Source organism: Cyrtonyx montezumae, unplaced genomic scaffold, assembly GCF_038088225.1.
Source record: "Cyrtonyx montezumae isolate F1298 unplaced genomic scaffold, pur_monq_1.0 scaffold_10, whole genome shotgun sequence".
In the NCBI taxonomy this organism is placed as follows: domain Eukaryota; kingdom Metazoa; phylum Chordata; class Aves; order Galliformes; family Odontophoridae; genus Cyrtonyx; species Cyrtonyx montezumae.
In genome coordinates, this window is record NW_027071826.1 from 52,309,528 (window position 1) to 52,331,443 (window position 21,916).

Sequence of the window (21,916 nt, forward strand, 5' to 3'; positions counted from 1 at the left end):
ACGGCTGCAACAAACACCCACTGCCGAGCTCGGTCCCGAAGGGAAGAGAGAGTCCCGTGACTGCAGACAGTTTTTATCTTTCCCTCTGAGCGTAAACACGTAAGAACGCAAAGCATCGCAAAGTCCTCTGGGGAATGGAGTTCTTCTTCTCTTCTGAGACAGGCATACCTGGAACTATCGATGGTCCACGGAGCTGGAGCATTAACTCTTTAACTCTAAATGCACTACATGATGTTATGATGTGGAATACCAGTACCAAAAATCATAAAACCATGACATTTCATTAAACATGAAGTCAGAGTGAGAGTTGGATGTAATTTTTATCTGAACAAATGCGTTTTACATTGCAGCATAAATAATTCTCAAGTTTTATATAAGCTAACATTTTTTTGTTTGTTTGCTTTAAAGACTTTTTCAATTAACTTACCAGAAGAGGATCACTGGTCATAGGAACAAAGGAAATCTCATGTTATGATGTGGAATACCAGTACCAAAAATCATAAAACCATGACATTCCACCCCTTATTCAACATCATTACATCATGCTTAATATATATATACACATAAAGAAACAATGATTAACAAGCATTAAATACAAACACATACAACATACATATATACATATATACATAGTAATAGAATTACTGAGGGCGCTCTCCCCACATCAAATTCCCTTGTGGTACACACTGAACATCCCCATTCTTCTGCATCACCCACCAGGTAGACCCAGGTCCCTGAGCAAAAACAGTTCCACGGAGAGGTTTGCCCTCTCCAGAAGCTGGAAGAACCCAAACCGCTTTTCCCAACATGTTCTTCACATGTACTACAGGGACCTTATCTCCTTCTACAGTAGGTAGAGGGCTGGATTGGGCAGGACCATTGCGATTGATGGATCCTCTGGTGTTGACCAACCAGGTGGCTTCTGACAAATGCTTCTCCCAGTGCTTAAATGTTCCGCCACCCATTGCTTTCAACATTGTTTTTAACAACCCATTGTACCTTTCAATTTTACCAGAAGCTGGTGCATGATAGGGGATATGATAAATCCACTCGATGCCATGATCTTTGGCCCAAGTATTTACAAGAGAATTTTTGAAATGAGTTCCATTATCAGACTCAATTCTTTCTGGAGTGCCATGTCGCCATAGGACTTGTTTCTCGAGCCCTAAGATGGTGTTCCGGGCGGTAGCATGGGGTACTGCATATGTTTCAAGCCACCCAGTAGTTGCCTCTACCATGGTGAGCACATAACGCTTACCACTGCGAGATCGTGGTAAGGTGATATAATCAACCTGCCACGCCTCCCCATATTTATACTTTTGCCATCGCCCTTCCTCCCAAAGAGGTTTCATCCTCTTGGCTTGTTTAATTGTGGCGCATGTGTCACAGTCATGGATAACCTGTGCAATAGCATCCATAGTTAAGTCCACCCCTCGGTCTCTAGCCCACTTATATGTTGCATCTCTTCCTTGATGGCCCGAGGTCTCATGGGCCCACCGAGCTAGAAATAATTCACTTTTGTGTTGCCAGTCCAAGTCTATTTGAGCCACCTTAACTTTGGCAGCTCGATCTACCTGATGGTTATTTTGCTGCTCTTCAGTTGCCCGGCTCTTAGGAACATGAGCATCTACATGGCGCACCTTTACAACCATATTCTTTATTCGGGCAGCAATGTTTTTCCACAGTTCAGCGGCCCAAATAGGTTTACCTCTCCGTTGCCAACCATTTTGTTCCCACTGCTGTAACCACCCCCATAAAGCATTTGCCACCATCCATGAGTCAGTGTAAAGATAAAGCACTGGCCACCTCTCTCGTTCAGCAATATCTAAGGCCAGCTGGACAGCCTTTACCTCTGCAAATTGACTTGATTCTCCTTCTCCTTCAATGGCCTCTGCAACTCGTCGTGTGGGGCTCCACACAGCAGATTTCCATCTGCGGTGCTTACCCACAATGCGACACGATCCATCTGTGAAGAGGGCGTATCTCTTTTCATTGTCTGGTAGTTCATTATATGGTGGGGCTTCTTTAGCACGTGACACCTCCTCTGCTGGCGTTGTTCCAAACGTTTTACCTTCAGGCCAGTCCATGATCACCTCCAGGATTCCTGGACGGTTGAGGTTCCCCATCCGAGCTCGCTGTGTAATCAGTGCAGTCCACTTACTCCAAGTGGCATCAGTAGCATGATGGGTAGAGGGAGCTGTTCCTTTAAACATCCAGTTCAGCACTGGCAGTCGAGGTGCCAGGAGGAGCTGCGTTTCAGTACCGATTACTTCGGAAGCAGCTCGAACCCCCTCGTACGCGGCTAAGATCTCCTTCTCAGTTGGAGTGTAGCGCTCCTCAGACCCCCTGTACGCCCGACTCCAGAATCCAAGGGGTCGGCCTCTGGTCTCTCCAGGAGCTCTTTGCCACAAACTCCAAGTGGGACCTTCCTTTCCAGCAGCAGTGTAGAGGATGTTCTTTACATCCTGTCCCGTCCGCACTGGCCCTAGGGCCACGGCACGGGCTATCTCTTGCTTAATTTGTTCAAAAGCCTGCTGCTGCTCAGGGCCCCACACAAAATCATTCTTCTTCCGCGTCACCTGATAGAGAGGGCTCACAATGAGACTGTAGTTTGGAACATGCATTCTCCAAAAGCCCACTACACCCAGAAAAGCTTGGGTTTCTGTCTTACTGGTGGGTGGAGACATGGCAGTAATTTTGTCAATCACATCTGTTGGGATGTGACGACGTCCATCTTGCCACTTTATACCTAGGAACTGAATTTCCTGTGCAGGCCCTTTCACTTTGCTTCGCTTGATAGCAAAGCCAGCTCGTAGGAGAATTTGAATAATCTGCTCACCTTTCTCAAAAACTTCCTCTGCTGTATTGCCCCATACAATAATGTCATCAATGTATTGCAGATGCTCAGGAGCACCACCCTGCTCCAATGCAGTTTGGATCAACCCATGGCAAATGGTTGGACTGTGCTTCCACCCCTGGGGCAAACGGTTCCAGGTGTACTGAACACCCCTCCAGGTGAAGGCAAACTGTGGCCTGCATTCTGTGGCCAAAGGAATTGAAAAGAAGGCATTAGCAATGTCAATGGTGGCATACCACTTGGCTGCTTTTGACTCCAGTTCATACTGGAGTTGTAACATGTCCGGTACAGCAGCACTCAGTGGGGGTGTGACTTCATTCAGGCCACGGTAATCTACCGTCAGCCTCCATTCTCCACTGGCTTTACGCACCGGCCATATGGGGCTGTTAAACGGTGAGTGAGTTTTGCTGATCACTCCCTGTCTCTCTAGCTGACGGATCAAGTTATGAATGGGGAGCAAGGAATCCCTGTTGGTGCGGTACTGCCCTCTGTGGACTGTTTTTGTAGCAATTGGCACCTGTTGCTCCTCCACTTGGAGCAACCCCACAACAGACAGATCTTCTGACAGGCCAGGTAAAACAGACAGCTGCTGAATGTTGTCTGTGTCCACAGCAGCTATTCCAAAAGCCCATCGGTACCCCTTGGGATCCTTAAAGTGCCCCCTTCTGAGATAGTCTATACCGAGTATGCATGGAGCCCCCTGTCCGGTCACTATAGGATGCTTCTGCCAGTCCTTACCAGTGAGGCTTATTTCTGCCTCCAACACAGACAATTCCTGAGAGCCCCCAGTCACTCCAGAGATATGGATCAGTTCTGTCCCTTTATAACTCGAAGGCATTAGAGTACACTGTGCACCAGTATCCACCAGTGCCTCATATTTTTGTGGTTCTGATGTGCCAGGCCACCGAATCCACACAGTCCAATACACTCTATTATCCCTCTCCCTCCTCTGGCTGAGGGCAGGGCCCCTCTATTGGTTACCTGTAGTGACAGGAACAACTTCACTGGTCGTTGGTCTGTGTTGTAATTCTCTCACCCGTGCTCGCAGTGCAGGGGTGGGTTTTTGATGCCATTCCTTCATATCTTCTCCATTTTCACGTAAGTAACTCCACAGAGCCGCACGTGACATGAAGTTAGTGCTGTCATTTGCTCGAGCAGGACGGCGTTTGCTTCTGAAAGCTGCAATCTTTTCAACCCTATCAATCAGTCGGGATACTTTCTCTAACACGTCTTCCATCTGTCCTTCTAACCTTGATATGGCTGAAATGGAAGCGTGTGATGGCGGAAATTTTTGTTCAAAGTTTTGAAGTGTAAGAATCAGTTCAAAAACTGGGGGTTTTCTGTCTTGGTCCTCATATCTGTTGAACATTGTCACTAGTGTACCGGCGTACCTTTCTGGTGCTGTTTTTGAAAGCTTCTGACATATTTCGGGTGTACTCCTTACTTTCTCTGGATCATGGTCCCGATCTTCAGGATCAAACGTGGGATCATATAGCATTTCCGCCACAGCTGTTTCTCTCAAATACTGGATGCCTTCCTCAATAGTTTTCCATCTTTTCACTTTAGGTGCCAGGTCACTCTTGTAGGGATATCTTTCCCTCACAGCTACTAACATTCGTTGCCAGAGGCTGGCGATTCCATCCATATACCTGCTGATCCCTCTGTCGACAGCTGGGTCACGGGCAATGTTTCCTAGTTGGCGAGCTTCATTACTGTCGAGGGACACGCTGTTGGCCCCGTTGTCCCAACACCGAAGCAACCAAGTGACAATACTCTCATCCGGACGTCGAATAAACTCCTTTCTTGAGCCTTGGATCTCAGACATTTTCATGGGTCGACGAAAAGTGGTACCTTTGACTCTCTCATCATCCTCATCATCACTATGTCCGTGCCTCTCACTTTTCTTTGTTGCCTTTCTTGGTGGTGGTGGTGTTGAGGACCCCCCCTCGCCTGGATCTTCCTCTTCTTTCGCCACCTCTTCTTTGCGTTCTAGGCGTGAGGACACACGTTTCCATTTCTGGCCTTCCACCGGGGCAACTGACTTTGATACTGGTGCTTCCTTTGGCTGGTCAGATGTGCCTGGGAGGTTTTCCTCTTTGGCCTGAGCCTCAGTTTGGACACTCTCTCTCTCCAGAACAGTATATATGCCTCGGTAAGCATAAGCCAAGCCCCAGATAAGCTGTTCCACCTCAGATCTTTCTGAGCCACAACACCCATTACTCAGATACAGGCCTAGCTCCTCAGGATCCTGCAAGTGTTCAGGAGTAAAATCCCATGGCACCGGGGAACCCCATGCTTCTAATTTCTTTCCTAAAACTCTCCACTTTCCCTGCCATTCAGCATTCTCTGTTTCTGGGAGAAGCTTCCTCCACATGGTGTAAAGTGCCATTATAAGGGATACATTCAGGAGGACTAATATCCCAAATGCTAACATAGTCCCTAAGCTGTAATCTTGAAAATTCATAAGGAACTGAGAGGAGAACCTGGACACCCATTCAAATATTGTTTGGTTTGTTAACATGGTATCGTCTGTTACATTAGTCGGGGTGCCCAGGTATTTGGTAGGTGCCTCCATCACTGCTTTTAGTTTTTCATATAGGGACCAGGCTCCATAGATCAGACTGGCAAGCTTAACCAAGTTCCAATACGTTTTGAGCATTAAAAGGGAAAAAGCAATGCAATACAACCCCTGTAAGGGCAGTTTTAACAGAAACAGTAAAAACATTTTTTTTTTCCTTTTACTCAAACAAGCCGGCAGCACCCGAAAAGTTTACAAATATTCCAGAAGAACTGGCAGTACGCCTGGACTTCAAGGTCGTGTTTTGCCGTACAGGACCTGCAGTACAGATAAGCTTCCGAACAAGAGACAGAGATTCACTCTAAAAGTATGTCTCTGTCCGGCTAAGGCAGCTAGTCGTGCCCCACGTTGGGCGCCAAAATTGTCACGGTTTGCAGGACAGTTTGACCCGGTACCGTGACAATTTAGGCAGGGGACCCACGGGCCCACACCCCGGGGAAGGGGAAGGGGGAAAAGGGAAAAGGAGAAGGGAGATGGGCCTAGGAACAAAACAGCGGCAACGATCTGAGGAGGAAAGCTATTTTACTAAATAGATATCAGAAAGGAAAAATAACACAATATAATATAATATAATTGGAATTGAGGCAAATGAATCAAATAACATGAGCGAGAGAGAGAGTGTCCGATAAACCGAAGGCCTTACGCTAACGCTGAAGGCGGACGGCTGCAACAAACACCCACTGCCGAGCTCGGTCCCGAAGGGAAGAGAGAGTCCCGTGACTGCAGACAGTTTTTATCTTTCCCTCTGAGCGTAAACACGTAAGAACGCAAAGCATCGCAAAGTCCTCTGGGGAATGGAGTTCTTCTTCTCTTCTGAGACAGGCATACCTGGAACTATCGATGGTCCACGGAGCTGGAGCATTAACTCTTTAACTCTAAATGCACTACATGATGTTATGATGTGGAATACCAGTACCAAAAATCATAAAACCATGACATTTCATTAAACATGAAGTCAGAGTGAGAGTTGGATGTAATTTTTATCTGAACAAATGCGTTTTACATTGCAGCATAAATAATTCTCAAGTTTTATATAAGCTAACATTTTTTTGTTTGTTTGCTTTAAAGACTTTTTCAATTAACTTACCAGAAGAGGATCACTGGTCATAGGAACAAAGGAAATCTCTGGCCTTTTAGAAAGACAAACTATGTACACGCTCACAGTACTTCCTTTGTGCAACACATGGACTGAGCAATGGACTGTACCTGTCCTTACAAAGACACTTTCACCTTGCTTTGCATAGCAGAAAAGCAAAGCAGAAGACACAAGATGCAGAGCTCTGCTGCAATGCTTCAGGTAAGCCTGTTGTAAAGACATCCAGCCCTAACTTTCTCAGCAAAGCTGGTTTGAGTTCTAAAGCGTTCAGGCTGTCCCAGTGTTGTGGTCTTGCCAGTTCCAGGACACAGCCCAGCTCATCGTGCATGCAGTGTGCTATCAGTAACGATGCCTGCTGACACAGTCAGCAAGTCTGTGCCCAGACATCAGTTCCCTGCCACTTACAGTTTTCCTTGTGGAACGTGTGAGGTTCCTTGGGAGACTGTGTCAGTAGTACCTGAGTTTGTGGATGGAGCAGATGCTGGTTTTGGTCCTCCTGGGTTGTGGAAGAAGTTTTCTGTTGTCGTCTCAGGCTCCAGGGGTTCTTCTGGCACAGTGGGCTGAAGGGAAAGAGAAAGGGAACTTTCAGTGAAGGAAAAAAAGTCAGTTGTAGGTTTTTGCAGAGTGGTATCAAACGCATTCCTTCCTCAAATGTAGAAATCTAACAGCTCCCTGTGGAGAAGAGCGTCCTTCTTTTTGAAGCTATGCATCCATATTCATCTGTATCGACTCTGATAGAAATAAACTCATTTATCTAACCTCCTCCTATCTCCTTGTTTAATGCCAACAAACCGTAGGCAGTACAGTACTATATAAATAGAAGCTGAGAGTCAATTAGGAGAAGAGGCAACAAGTAGACTGTTAAGAGCATGTCATTTTGGATATCATTCAGCATCCTCTCAAAGACTCTTCACACCTGGTCCTCCTTCAGCCCCTCCAGGTGGCTCCACTTTCTCAACAAGTAAAGTACATTTTCTTCCCTTCTAATCTCTCAATTCTGTCGTGCTGTTGCCAGTCTTCCCTGCCTGCCCTTATGGGAGGCAGTGCTGGGTTATGAATAAGAACAGGAAAAGTGCTCATTTTAAACTGCTACCTTCTTCAGGAATTACTGCACCATTAATTCCCACTCAACCAACGGTGAAGCAGTTGCAATCCACTTCTTCACTTCTTTTCCCATCCAAATCAAACTCATCCTTGTACTCTCTTTTCTTGATCGTCTCAATTAGGAGCATGTATTTGTTCTCTTCTCCAGCTTTCTTCAAGGTCTGCAGGGTTTTGGCAAGGTTATGCCTCCCGTGCCAGATGTATTTGTTTTGGGCAAGGCGGCTCAGCATGTGCAGGCTCTCCAACACATGCACAATGTCATAGATACGTCTGCGTTCACACTCTGCAGAAATGAAAGGCAGAAACGAAACGTTCTTGGAAACTCCTGCTACACAATTGCTTTATAATTGTCTTTTAGGTGCTATCCTACAATTTGCTGTAACAATTAAACACCGTTACAGCAGTGTGGTTCGTAACTATGATGGGCTTCATAAAACAGCAGAATATTGGAATTTCACCATTCTGACAGCAGGAAAGCTTCAGCTTTGTGTTAGCGATTTGGACTCTAAGCCATCATTTCCATGTCAAAAAAAAAAACCTACAAACCAACAGGTTTACTTGTGCTCTCCACAAATGTTAAGTTTATTTGCTAAGTTCAGCACGCTGGAGAAGCTGGTTTAAAAGAACTGTGGGAGGAGTGAGGAGGTGGAGGGTTTAAGTGTTCCGGCTGCGACAGAGTATGGCACGATGTCAGGGTGCTCGATGGGCTCGTGCAATAGCACATCCACCAACTTACTGAGCTCCTCAGCTACTTCATCGAGGCAAATGCAGTAGTTCTCCTCAGCGCTGGGGTAATCGGGGTACCGAGCCAGGAATCTGCGGCACAGGGATCCCAGGCTCTTCTCCCTGCGCGTCGTCGGAGCCCTTCCTCGCTCGTCTCCCGGTGAGTGCTCCTACGCAGAGCGAGACGAGAGTCCGGTGTAGAGACGTTAAGGAGCTTTCCTGCCGGCGGGAGGGCTGCGAGGGACGGCCTCGCATGGCCCGCTGCCGAGAGGCAAAGCAAACGGCCCACGGGTACCTGACACCGGCTCCGCTCGTGGCAGCGGATCTCGAGGCTGGCGGCTCTGATCAGCAGCTTCAGGTTAGCGGTGGGCGTCCAGGGCTCGGCGGGAAGGGCCGCCCCGGGCTTGGGGGGCGTGGCGAGCGGCTGACAGCAGCCCGCCTGCTTCGGGGGAGTCCGCAGCGGCGCGTCGGGACGGTTCTCCTGCGGAGAGAAGCGGGGAGACGGGAGGGACGGGGCCGAGCGAGCGTTACGGCGCCGGGGAGGAGGGGCCTCGGCCGCGGTACCTTGTTTCCGGAGCCCATCTCGGCAGCGGGGGACCGCCCCGCCCCGCCCCGTCGACGGGCGGAACTCATCTGAGATGCTCTGAGGCGGTCTCTGCAGCTCCGCACGGACGTTTGAACCGAGAGCGCGGAGCCTCCGGTTGGGGCGGGCCCGACCGATCAGCTGGCGGCCTCGCGCACCGCTCGGCCAATCAGAGCGGCGGGTTGGTGGGCCGGCGGCGCGTGCCTCTCCCGCCGTCCGCCCCAACGGCTGCGGCGCACGGGGCGGCCCCGTTCCCGCCTTGCTGCACCTGAGGCGAGCATATCTGCTTTATATGTAATAGGAGCCATAACTGCAAGAAGCCCGCGAACGTGATCACATGCACAGTCCTTGGGTCTCTGCTGACAGTATATACGTTACTAAAAGTCATTTCTTCATATTAGAGGAAAAGAATTGAGGAAAGATTTGGAGCTGAGCCGTCCTTGATGCTATCGAGGTTCAGACATATCTCCGCTTGCTGAACCACCGAATTTGAGAACCCTGGGGGAAAAAATTGACAAAGCAAACATCGCCGCTGGTTTTGATTAGACTTTTCAGCAGATGGATTTCAGAGGCAAGCGTGATTAAAGAGAGACAGTATCAGATAAGCCAGGTTCAATATTTTTCCTGTTAAAATTACAGTATACGCAGTCTTAACATCAAGAGACATGTTTTAAGCAAATTAAGCTCGACAGTCAAGCAGGGTTATGTTTTGATTTGAACGAGAAATTTGGATTGACTCAGTATGCAGCCAGGTTCACGCAATTATGAGGAAACAAAAGCTCCCAGTTGTGGGAACGTTGCCACCGTCTTCAGTAGGAGAGATGCGGCTCACAAAGAAAACGCAGTCAGGTGATGGATGGGGTGTTAGCATGCAAAGCTGCTGCTCCCGCTGCAGCAGGCACAGAGGAAGACTGCGTGCCCCGAAAAGCAAGGCGCCGTACGCTGATCTCAGGATGAGTGCTGCCCTGCGTGGCCTTTATGCATGGGCCAGCTCACGCTTGGAAACGTTTTCTTTCTCGTAACTGCTGCAACGAGGCTGAGGAGGTCCGAAGGCAGCTCTCTGCTGCTGGGATGGTTGGCAGGACGCGGGGTTCGAGAGAAGCACGCTTCTCCAGTTGTTTGTGGGAAGTCCTCCTCGTGTTAAATCATTTGTTGCAGTAATCAGCGAATGGCAGCTGAAGATGAACGCTTGTGTGGAGTCAGTAAACCTCATTTTTATCTGTGTAATCAAATCTGAAGAGCCACCTGATTTCGCATTGAATCAAGACTGTAATTTCAACAGTAAACATCTGATATTTTATTTTAATGAAGAAGCTAATAATGAATAGAGCCATGTTTTTTATTAATTAGGATTTTGTTGCCAAGGAATGGCAAACGCCATTCCTGTTTTGGTTCCGTCCTCGTTTTCTGGAGCGTGTTCTCTTTTGTGTTGGTCAGAAGAGCTTGCCACGCTTTGATCTAGTGTTTGGGGTCTGGTCTGTTTCTCTTCCTGGAAGCTGTCCATTTCACAATTGGTTTGAGAGCTGTTGGAAGGTGGTCTCTTGTGCTCGGTGGGTTCTCCCTTTAAAATAAACTACGTATGGAAAAAGAAAGCAGATGCTGTAATGCTGTAAAAGGCCTGACATTAACTACTCAAGTACTGTGATAGCCCTGTGTTACTGATTAGAAAAGCAGATTCCTGCATAAACATGAGTAACAGGAGCTACTTTAGAACCATTGCATAAACAGATTGAAAGAGTCTTGAAATAATGTGTCAGGAATTGTTTCTTTTTGACAGTGTACTCTTTGACACACCTTCTCAGGAACAAAGATGTGATGGGGAAATGAGAGAATACAGCCTGATTCTAGGCTGGCTCTGTGAAGATTTACATTGTGTTGTATCCTGTATATTCTGCCTGATGCTTTGCAAATACCATGGTTATATTTTCTACATAAAAAACCCAAACCAAGCAGTGCAACAAAACTCAGCTGCCCGAGAGGCTTCTCTACAGTTAATGTAAAAATATGAGAGCACATTAGGCTCCTGTATGGGAACTGCTGAATCATGGCCTGAACCACTGATGGATCACCTGAGGTGAGCACTGAGTCAGCCATAGGAGCACAGGCGAAGGCAATGCTCCTGTGTGAGCAGAAGGGGTGGAGTCTGGCTCCACCTTTCCCAGACTCCATTTAAGGGTTGACCACCACTGGGGAAGGATCTCTTGTTGAAGATCTCTCCTTTGGAGTTTCTTATGGTGAGCCTTGGATGCTGGAGAGCATTTTTTCCCCTTTATTTCGATTCTTTTCTATCAGAATAATCTAATTATGCCATCTATAAAATATCTTGGCTATAATACAATTTGGTATTATTCATTGTGTTAGCCTGGTTCCTCGCAGCTCCTAAATCACTTTGGAAATGAATAGATGGCCCCATTACTATGCTCTGAGCCAGAGTTACAGCAATTAACTTGCCATAGCACTGTCAAGGCTTTCCTCATTGCTTCTGTGCTTTTTAATCAAGTTATTCTCTTGCAGTGCTTGCGATCTCTTAAGGCAACTCTTCGAGGAAGATTCACATCTTTCTTTAGCTGCCGTGCCCTTTCCTGGATCAGCTGCAGCTGTGCAGTTGTCCCCTTCCCTGGTGGTCATTTCATGTAATGCTTTTGGGTTGGTACTTTTAATTCCTGTCACGTTAGCACACGGTTGAGGCATGAAACTCGGGCCATACGTTGTCACAGCGTGGGCTTGGAAAGGAGGCAGATATACTGCATTGGAGGCTCCAGAGTGAGGCTGAGGTAGTATGACTGGCAATGCTGAGCAGTGGCTGGGAGGGAAGGCACTTAATGGCTGAGTGATAAGTGACTTGGGAGGGGGTGCAGCATTGTGAGTGTTGGCCCTGGGAGCTGCCTCAGGCTGGGGCACGCTGTGCTCCAAAGCAGATCCCGACAGATTCTTTTTCACTTTTGGTGTCCTTAAAACAAAAAAGCAGGACAGAACACACATTTTAATGTTTTCCTGCAGAAATGCCTCGAGTGTTTTTATTTTTGCTATACAGACAGCGTGAATTTGTGTGTCTTGATAAACTGAACAGAAAACTCTAAGTGGAAAAAATAGCGTACAGTCAGAGGTGACAGGGTTTTTGCAGATCACTGCCCAACTCCAAATAAGTATAGATTAAACTTAACAGCCAGTGACCAAAAGCTTCCAAACACAACATGTGCAAACTTACTTTGGTGCTCCTTCCAGCTGATGCCAAGGGACTGCTGCAAGCTGAGCAGTTTTGCTTGTGTTAACTGATACATTTTCATCTGTACCTGCTTCAAGGGAGAAAACAAAAAAGGAACATAACTGATAATGTCTCAAAATGTTTAAGTGAAATACTGCCTTCAGACGGTGTTATTTCTACCATTATTGCCACTAATTGCAGAGCTTCTTTGAATACAGATTAATTTAGATTTGTTTTTGCTATTATTCTTTTAAGGCCTCAAGATTGACAGACAACATACATTTCATTTCCCCCCATCTTGTTGCTTTCTTATTTTCAAATGTAGTTGTTGTAAAGAGGCGTATCGACCCATCCACATCTTCTATCGTAGGGTGGCCAGCCTGCATGTCTAATACAAGACTACACACACAAGAGAAAAACACGACTAGAAAGAGATGGACAAATACAGTTTGCAGCTATGTACTTGTGCTTATTTTAAGTGGACTGGTTGGAGCAGATTGGATCTTCCTTCTGTCGCTTTCTGTACTTTTAAGTAACTTTATCACGGATAGATGCCGAGTGGAGTGTTGCTTTCCTCTTGAAGGAAAAAGATTTTTGGCACATTGCTGTACGGTGGCGGTGGATTCTGAAATATGTGAGCTGCAGGCTGCAGGTGTTGTTTCAAGCTTTGTAGTTAGAAGGCAGAACAAACAGAAGGGTCTGTATGATATATATGTAGTCACATATGCAGTAATTAAAAGCAATTACTTGAGCCTGGCTTATAACTACTGAAGTATCAGCAGTGGTAGAAATGGAAATGGGAGTCTCAGAATAAGAACATATTCTGTGTGGCTCTATACTGTGTGGCTCATATGTGCTACTGTAGGGTAAATAACTCCTAATGACGATACTCCACCAGGGAATAGTATAGAAGATGGTATATTTTAAGTAGTTCTATATAAACAGTTATACAGGTAATACAAAAGAGAAGATGGCTCACCTTTAAGATGACAAGGCTCGCAGAGGACTCCACATGGGAGGGATCTCCAAGAAGAGATCCTTCCCTGGTGGTGGTCAGCCCTTAAATGGGGTTTGAGAGAGGAGGAACTAGGCTCCACCCCTTCCACCCACACAGGTATATCACCTTCACCTGTGCCCCCATGGCTGACTTGGTGCTCACCTCAGGTGACCAATCAGTGGTTCAGGCCGTGATTCAGCAGTTCCCATACACTCCACCCCTTCACGACATGAACCACTGATCAAGTAACCATAAGGTGAGTTCCCCTTGATACAGAGACCCAATACATCGCGACGCTTACATAATTGCCCGTCGCAACGCATGCTGATGTAATCTGATATGAGTGATGATCGGCGCATCCGTCGAACTCTTCTTTGGGCCAGTGCTCAGTGGTATCTACTGGAAGCATGTAATCATACAGTGCAGGTCCATCTTACGTGTCATCAGTCCCGGTTAGACCATCACCAGATGCTTCACATGGTCTTATAACAACTCTGGAACACTGCAGTATTGTTTTGATTCCTTCTGGTGATTCATAGACTTATGGGGAGTAATACAAGTGTTTTAGAGGTACCAAGAGGGGAAGATCCGCTTTCCAGGGCAAGATACAGGCCGTATTCCTGTCTTGGGTTAACACTTCAGCTTGTACAGGGGCACGCCCTGGTCGCCTGTACCAAACCCTTTGACCCGATGTCTGTGGCTGTACGACTATATCAGGCACCAGAGGGGGTGTCCTGATCTGCCACAGAGACATGATAGGGGTCCCCTTAGCAATGAAGACTGGAGTGTTAACCATTATTTCAGTAGGCCATGTACCTATAACCGGAGGAGCTACCGAACCCCCCACCTCCAATAATCTCCCCCAAGGTGCAAGTAGGCCGCACCATCGTGGTCCTACCTGCACCTTCCAGGGCCATTTTATTCTATTGGTACCTGGTTCTAGGTCCTCAGGGGCAGGGAGCAGAAGGTTGTTCTCATTGCCAATCTGAGGTTTCACTTCATTATCGGTGCCCGTAATTTGGATCCTAAGTGGGGAGGCCCATGTTGTCTGTAACATTTTCAAGGCACTGGGTCTGCCATCTCTAGGTCTTTCATTCAGGTCCCGCAGGGTCTCATGGAGTCTCTTTGTCCACCCCTGCAGGGACTGAGAGTCTGTCTTCAGGGCAGCCTTGAGAATACCATTGTAACGTTCGATAAGGCCTGCCCCCATTGGATTATATGGCAGGTGGAATCGCCACTCAATATTATTTTCTTCTGCCCAGCGTTGTATCACTGCACCCGTGAAATGACTTCCTTGGTCACTCTCGATGACTTGCGGTGTCCCGTAGGCAGCCATCAACCTTGTGAGTGCCTTTATAGTGTATGCCTGGTTGGCTTTTGGTACTGGATAGGCCTGCATTAGCCCACTCGCGGTGTCGACACAGGTTAGGGCATATCTCGCCCCCTCAGACCGAGGGAGAGGCCCAATATAATCAACCTGCCACCTCTGTAGAGGATTGTGTCCTCTAGCAAGATGGGCTGTAGTTTCAGGCAACGACCTCGGTCTTATCTTAGAGCAGGCATCACAGTCTCGGCATGCTTGAGCGATGTCCGATAGTTGTACGGGCAGTCCCCACGCTTTAGCGGCTGCCCACATGGTCTTCTGCCCAGCATGCCGCAGCTTTTGATGTAGCCAGTAAGCGATATTCTCAGATGGAGAGTTCTCAACCCATCTAACTCAGGCCAGTGTGTCGGCTTCATCATTTCCTGGTGACTGTAGGGGTTGATGACCAGAAACATGGTAGACACACACAGTTCTGTGTTTGACTGTATTCCATATGTCTAACCACATATCTTTGCCCCAGATCGGTCGGGAGTGGATAGTCCAATCCTGGGTGGCCCACTGTGCGATCCAAAGAGTGAGCCCCCGATACACAGCCCAACTATCTGTGCAAATATTCAGGATACCATCACCAGGTTCTTTGGTTATAACCATCCACACCACCCGCAGCTCTGCCCACTGGCTGCTTTGACCATCCCCCTCTTCGAACCAGATTGTGTCTGTGGCAGGATGGTACGCTACTGCTCTCCACTTACTTGGGTTGCCCTTGCTGGACCCATCCGTGTACCAGGCATCTTCAGGAATAGGATATTTTCCTTCCTGGACGGGACTCTTCTGTGGTGGAGCAACCGAAGTTTGTTTTGGTGCATCACTATGATACGTTACTGGGCCAAGAATCTTCTGAAGCTCTTCTTTCAACGGTGAGGAAGATAGACTACTCCTCTGACTGAGATAGGCAACCCATCGTGCCACCGTCTGCGCCTGGGCCACCCCCGTCTTAGGAAGGTGGGTCAGATCTCTTACCCACCCCTGGATTGGCAATGTAGTCTTGACTATAACTTCGGCTGTTTGGGTTATTGGCTCTACCGCTTGTAATGCAGAATAGGCAGCCAATAACTGTTTTTCAATCATACTATATCTTTCCTCTGCTCCATGCCACACCTGAGACCAAAATCCAATGGGGGTCCGAACAGAACTCTGACGTTGCCACAGGCCCCAGCCAAAGCCATCTTGAGTTACGTGAACATCTAGCTCAGCTGGAAGGGTAGGATCAAATATACCCAGTGCCTGGGCTTGTTTAACTGCCTGTTTCGCCTGTTGAAAAGCATCCTGTTCTGTTCTCCCCCAGTCCCATAATTGGCCCTTTTTGGTAAGTCTATATAAAGGTCTCAGCAGCTGCGCCAAATGAGGTATAAAGGAACGCCAATATCCCAATATACCTAGGAACTCCTGCAGCTGCTTTGGTGTTGTAGGGACTGGAAATGCCTGAACCTTATCTATGACGGCATCAGGTAATACTTTGGTCTTTCCTGACCAGACTACCCCTAGAAATTTTACGGACAGTCCTGGACCTTGCACTTTTTGAGGATTGATAGCCCATCCTCTTTCACTTAGGTAGGCAGTTAATGAATCTGCTGCCTCCCCTACTGCTTCCAGTGAGTCGGATGTTAACAGGAGGTCATCAATATAGTGGTATAGGTTCACACTGTTTGGTTTCCTCCAATCAGCCAGGTCACGTGCCACCCAATTATGACAGTATGTTGGTGAGTGCACGTACCCCTGTGGCAAGACCTGAAAGGTCCACTGCCTGCCTCCCCACGTAAATGCAAATTGATCTTGTGATTCTTTAGCAATAGGTATGCTAAAAAACGCATTCGCTAAATCCAGGACACAATGGTAGGTTTTAATTTCCCTACTAAGAGTGTCCATTAAGGAGGCAATATTGGGTACGGCCGCATGGATGGGCGGCGTGACCTTATTCAGTTCCCTATAATCCACCGTCATTCTCCATGTTCCATCCGACTTCCGTACTGGCCATATGGGGGAATTATATGGGCTGTGTGCAGGCCCTATAATACCTACTTTCTCTAATTCCTGCACTATTTTTGATATTTCTTCTTGTCCACCCGGGAGTCTGTACTGTCTTACATTAGTAATCCGGCGTGGTTTTGGCAAACAAATGGGCTCATGTTTCGCATGGCCCCTCAATATTGTCCGTATTGCCCGGATACTAATGTACCTCTGCCGTAGTCTGAACTCTCCCACAGTTGTCTGGAGAGCCAGACCCCATAGAATGTCTATGCCCAAGATATATTCTGGAATTGGGGCAATCGACACCTTATACTCCCGGGGCGGGAGACGCCCAACCCCCAATTTCAACCACGTCTGGGTGACTGGAATAGTCTGTCCCCCAAACCCACCAATCATCACTCTATTACCCTTAAATTTCGTTGGGTCTCCATATATAATCGATGTTTCTGCGCCAGTATCCACTAGAGCCATCACCTTCTGCACATTTGTCCTGGACCAGAATATTGTTAGTTCTACATAGGGCCTCCGGTCACAGCTAGAGGCCCTATGGGGACCAGAATTTTCCGTTAATCCATGAATTTTGCCAGATCTAAATCTTTTGCCACAGGTGGCTCAGGCACTGTAGCCTGTGACACCTGCGGATATTTTTTCCTTCTGTTCGGTATTATAAAGTCAGCCAAATTCCAGGTTGTTGGTGGTGTTTTTTCTATAATTCGTACTCCCGATTTTCTGGGAGCACTCTGAAATTTCTGATCATTTCTAAGCTGTTTCCACAGCTGTAACAAAACATGGTTGGGTTGCCCATCAATTTTGGTAAATGCAACCCCAGCCCGTATGAGATCATTAAACATAGTCCTCCGGGATACCGTACGGGGCCTGATCGGGGCATCCGTGGAGCAGGCTTTTTAGTTTTAATAGGGAAGGCCTCAGCATCTTCCACTATACGAACATTACGCCTGGTTCTTACGCGCTCCGTCTCCCCTAAGTCTGCTACTAACTGGGCTGCCTGCTGTACGATGGCTTCTGATGCCACCAACGGATTTAATATGGAAACCAACATCCCATATAGGTGGGAGGGGGCCTGCTGTAGTATTAGATCTCTCATGCCCGCTGTAAATTTTTCCGTATCGGGGCTTTCAAAAGTGTCCGCATACAGAGCCTCCCTCATACCCAGTTCTCTGATATAGGTCTGGAGGTCCTCCATAGAGGACCACAAACCAGTATTAAGAGGGATATCGGTTTTGTTGGGCCATGTTAAGCGGCATGCAGCCATCAACCAATCTATAATAGAATGGTTTTCCTCATTATAATGGACAGCTGCATATAATCTTTGTCTTAAGGCCGGGTTTATCGTTATAGATGCTAATTTTGACATTTCTGTTCCATTTACTAAAACACTTTCAGCTCCTGCATCCCATAACCTTAGGAGCCATGATGGTATGCTTTCCCTTGGTTTCTGATGGAACCGTTGTACTAGGTCCATCAACTCATTAGCTGTATACGGACGAGCGGTCACATGGAGGCAGGTTTCTGCAGGGGGCCATTGGTCAGGAGGCACCCCTGCTGGTCTATCCTGTACCTTTTTTGTTTTTTGAGTTATAATAGGCCGAATCTCGAATGGGTCCATCATAGATGGAGTTTCGAGATCTGCCTTAGAGATCTTTCCCCCTGTCATATCAGAGTCTTCTTCCTCTGATTTTGGGGTGTCTTCTACCAATATATTCCGTATTTGTCTTGTGGGGACATTTAGGCCAGGCTTTTTGGTTGTTAATGTACCCAGCTGTTGTTCCAGTTTCTCAATACGGTCTCGTAATAACTGATTTTCAGTTTCCATATTAACATTTGCAACATCTAACTTGAGTATGGCCATTACTAATGGCCAGGCTACTGCAGAGGCAGCTAACCGCCGCTCCTTGGTAACAAGTATGTCTTTATCTAATCCTACGAAGTAGTCAGTCAAATAAGATGGAGAAGGAGCGGCAGTCCCTGGAACCCGCATGGGTCCCCATTTCTCAATAACGGATGCCAATCCATAGTAGGGTGACCCCATGAATCCTGGAATTAGACCAGGGATTGTCTGTTCTAGGGGGGTAACGTTCTCCCCCTTGGCCCATTTAAACATACTCCAAATAAAGGACATTATGGATTTAGTTAGAGCTGCCTGGCTCGCCAAATGTAGGGTAAATAACTCCTAATGACGATACTCCACCAGGGAATAGTATAGAAGATGGCATATTTTAAGTAGTTCTATATAAACAGTTATACAGGTAATACAAAAGAGAAGATGGCTCACCTTTAAGATGACAAGGCTCGCAGAGGACTCCACATGGGAGGGATCTCCAAGAAGAGATCCTTCCCTGGTGGTGGTCAGCCCTTAAATGGGGTTTGAGAGAGGAGGAACTAGGCTCCACCCCTTCCACCCACACAGGTATATCACCTTCACCTGTGGCCCCATGGCTGACTTGGTGCTCACCTCAGGTGACCAATCAGTGGTTCAGGCCGTGATTCAGCAGTTCCCATACAGCTACTCCAAGAATTGCTGTGCTGCTGAGAACCAAGTGCAGTGAGGTGCGTGTGGAGGACTTGGTGCTGCTTTTACTCGGTATTTTGGTTCACAGCTTTCTGGGAGTGAAAACAGAGGAGTCACAGCCATCAGCAAAACAGAAGAAAGTGACACATATGTACCCTGGGTGTTTGGTGTGACTTCAGGTCCTGTCCATATAAATGCTGGTTTTCTGCCTCTCTCCTCTGTGATGTAAAGCTTCTTGATAAGCTGAAGGCTGCTGAGAACATTTGCTATGTCGTAAACCCTCCTGATTTTGGCTGAAACAAATGCATGTAAAGCAGAGCAATTTTTAATAACAAGCTACAACTGATCTGATTACAAAAGCTGTGGTGTATTTTTAGCGGTTGAAAGGACAAGTCTTCATTTATGAGAACTGTTTTGGTGTGTTATGACTTAACATCACAGACATGACAGCTTTTTTGTTGCATTTGTACTATTTCATGCAAAAGAAAAGAATAAAAAATAAAAGGTGAGCTTGAGAACCAAAGAAAAGTATAATTAAGAAGGAAACGCGAGATGAATTGTTGATCCCTCAAGAGCAAGCACATGTTCTCAACTATTAGAACACCCAAGCCTAGACCTCGAAGCACCTTTACATATGAATGGGGAGGAAATGCACAGGGAACCGAAAGAAGGGTAAAATAATGAAGAAACAATTGGCAGTTACAACATTGGGTTTCACTTCCTCATGTGCTTAATCTTTAAGGACTTGGACAGTATTTCTTTAGGCTTCCATCAATCGTTGCTTTGGAGGTTCCAACACTGCAAGGTGAAGGTGACAGCACTTCACACTGCAGTCTTGTACCAGATTTGCTCATTTAGCTCACACTTGATTTTAGAGAAGGATCAAGAAGCAGATGGGAACAGCAGCCTTTTACTTACTTTTAAACTTGCTTTTATCAGAGACTTCCAACTGATCTACAATTAAGATTTCAGCAGCGACTTCAAGGCTTATTATTTGTGGGGTTGATACAAGAAACAGCATCACAAATTTCTGACTCATCAGTCGCAGAGATTTGTCTTTCTTGCTATTTACAGAGGCTGCAGCAGACAGGAAAAGAGGATTAAAGCATCAAGTGACATGCCAGCCACAAACATTTGTATAACGCTGTAGAAATTTGTCAGCAACAAGGATGAGAGCAAACAACACAACAACTAGGCAGGGCCAGCACTGAGCCCAGAATTGAGTTTCTACACAGCTAGCATTGGGAAATCAGGTGGATGCCACATCTGACTATAAAACTGTGATATATTCCCATGCATCTCTCCTATCACCTACCCTGTGATTTATCTATTTGTTATAGATATTCATCATCATGAGTGCATGTTGTTCTTGGCGTTACAGGGAAACCTTACCAGCACGGAACTCCATTCCTGGGTGCTCCATGGAACACATTTCTGTTTGCTCACTGGTGCTGAAAGATCTTACCACTTCTTCACTTCTTTTCCCATCCAAATCAAACTCATCCTTGTACTCTCTTTTCTTGATCGTCTCAATTAGGAGCATGTATTTGTTCTCTTCTCCAGCTTTCTTCAAGGTCTGCAGGGTTTTGGCAAGGTTATGCCTCCCGTGCCAGATGTATTTGTTTTGGGCAAGGCAGCTCAGCATGTGCAGGCTCTCCAACACATGCACAATGTCATAGATACATCTGCGTTCACACTCTGCAGAAATGAAAGGCAGAAACGAAACGTTCTTGGAAACTCCTGCTACACAATTGCTTTATAATTGTCTTTTAGGTGCTATCCTACAATTTGCTGTAACAATTAAACACCGTTACAGCAGTGTGGTTCGTAACTATGATGGGCTTCATAAAACAGCAGAATATTGGAATTTCACCATTCTGACAGCAGGAAAGCTTCAGCTTTGTGTTAGCGATTTGGACTCTAAGCCATCATTTCCATGTCAAAAAAAAAAAAAACCCTACAAACCAACAGGTTTACTTGTGCTCTCCACAAATGTTAAGTTTATTTGCTAAGTTCAGCACGCTGGAGAAGCTGGTTTAAAAGAACTGTGGGAGGAGTGAGGAGGTGGAGGGTTTAAGTGTTCCGGCTGCGACAGAGTATGGCACGATGTCAGGGTGCTCGATGGGCTCGTGCAATAGCACATCCACCAACTTACTGAGCTCCTCAGCTACTTCATCGAGGCAAATGCAGTAGTTCTCCTCAGCGCTGGGGTAATCGGGGTACCGAGCCAGGAATCTGCGGCACAGGGATCCCAGGCTCTTCTCCCTGCGCGTCGTCGGAGCCCTTCCTCGCTCGTCTCCCGGTGAGTGCTCCTACGCAGAGCGAGACAAGAGTCCGGTGTAGAGACGTTAAGGAGCTTTCCTGCCGGCGGGAGGGCTGCGAGGGACGGCCTCGCATGGCCCGCTGCCGAGAGGCAAAGCAAACGGCCCACGGGTACCTGACACCGGCTCCGCTCGCGGCAGCGGATCTCGAGGCTGGCGACTCTGATCAGCAGCTTCAGGTTAGCGGTGGGCGTCCAGGGCTCGGCGGGAAGGGCCGCCCCGGGCTTGGGGGGCGTGGCGAGCGGCTGACAGCAGCCCGCCTGCTTCGGGGGAGTCCGCAGCGGCGCGTCGGGACGGTTCTCCTGCGGAGAGAAGCGGGGAGACGGGAGGGACGGGGCCGAGCGAGCGTTACGGCGCCGGGGAGGAGGGGCCTCGGCCGCGGTACCTTGTTTCCGGAGCCCATCTCGGCAGCGGGGGACCGCCCCGCCCCGCCCCGTCGACGGGCGGAACTCATCTGAGATGCTCTCAGGCGGTCTCTGCAGCTCCGCACGGACGTTTGAACCGAGAGCGCGGAGCCTCCGGTTGGGGCGGGCCCGACCGATCAGCTGGCGGCCTCGCGCACCGCTCGGC

The 21,916-nt window shown here is 47.6% G+C and overlaps 2 protein-coding genes across 2 annotated transcripts in view; both read right to left on the reverse strand.

Annotated features, from left to right (window-relative positions):
* CSRP3 (cysteine and glycine rich protein 3) overlaps positions 1–21,916 on the reverse strand; it is a 362,567-nt gene that overhangs the window by 11,961 nt on the left and 328,690 nt on the right. The window lies entirely within an intron of this gene.
* Positions 10,284–21,749, reverse strand: E2F8 (E2F transcription factor 8). The gene is made up of 10 exons (XM_065755618.1): positions 21,732–21,749; positions 21,463–21,648; positions 21,181–21,337; positions 20,418–20,723; positions 19,944–20,102; positions 19,173–19,318; positions 12,610–12,811; positions 12,150–12,237; positions 11,393–11,891; positions 10,284–10,502 (listed from the first exon to the last, which is right to left on the reverse strand). Exons 1-10 carry the CDS (start codon positions 21,747–21,749, stop codon positions 10,284–10,286), a joined length of 1,980 nt encoding a protein of 659 aa, XP_065611690.1.

Coding starts and splice junctions, on each gene's coding strand:
- E2F8 (XM_065755618.1), bottom strand. Junction 12,238..12,609: donor TCCACTTAAAATAAGCACAA/GTACATAGCTGC, acceptor TCTCCCTTGAAG/CAGGTACAGATGAAAATGTA. Junction 10,503..11,392: donor AAAGCCTTGACAGTGCTATG/GCAAGTTAATTG, acceptor TTTATTTTAAAG/GGAGAACCCACCGAGCACAA.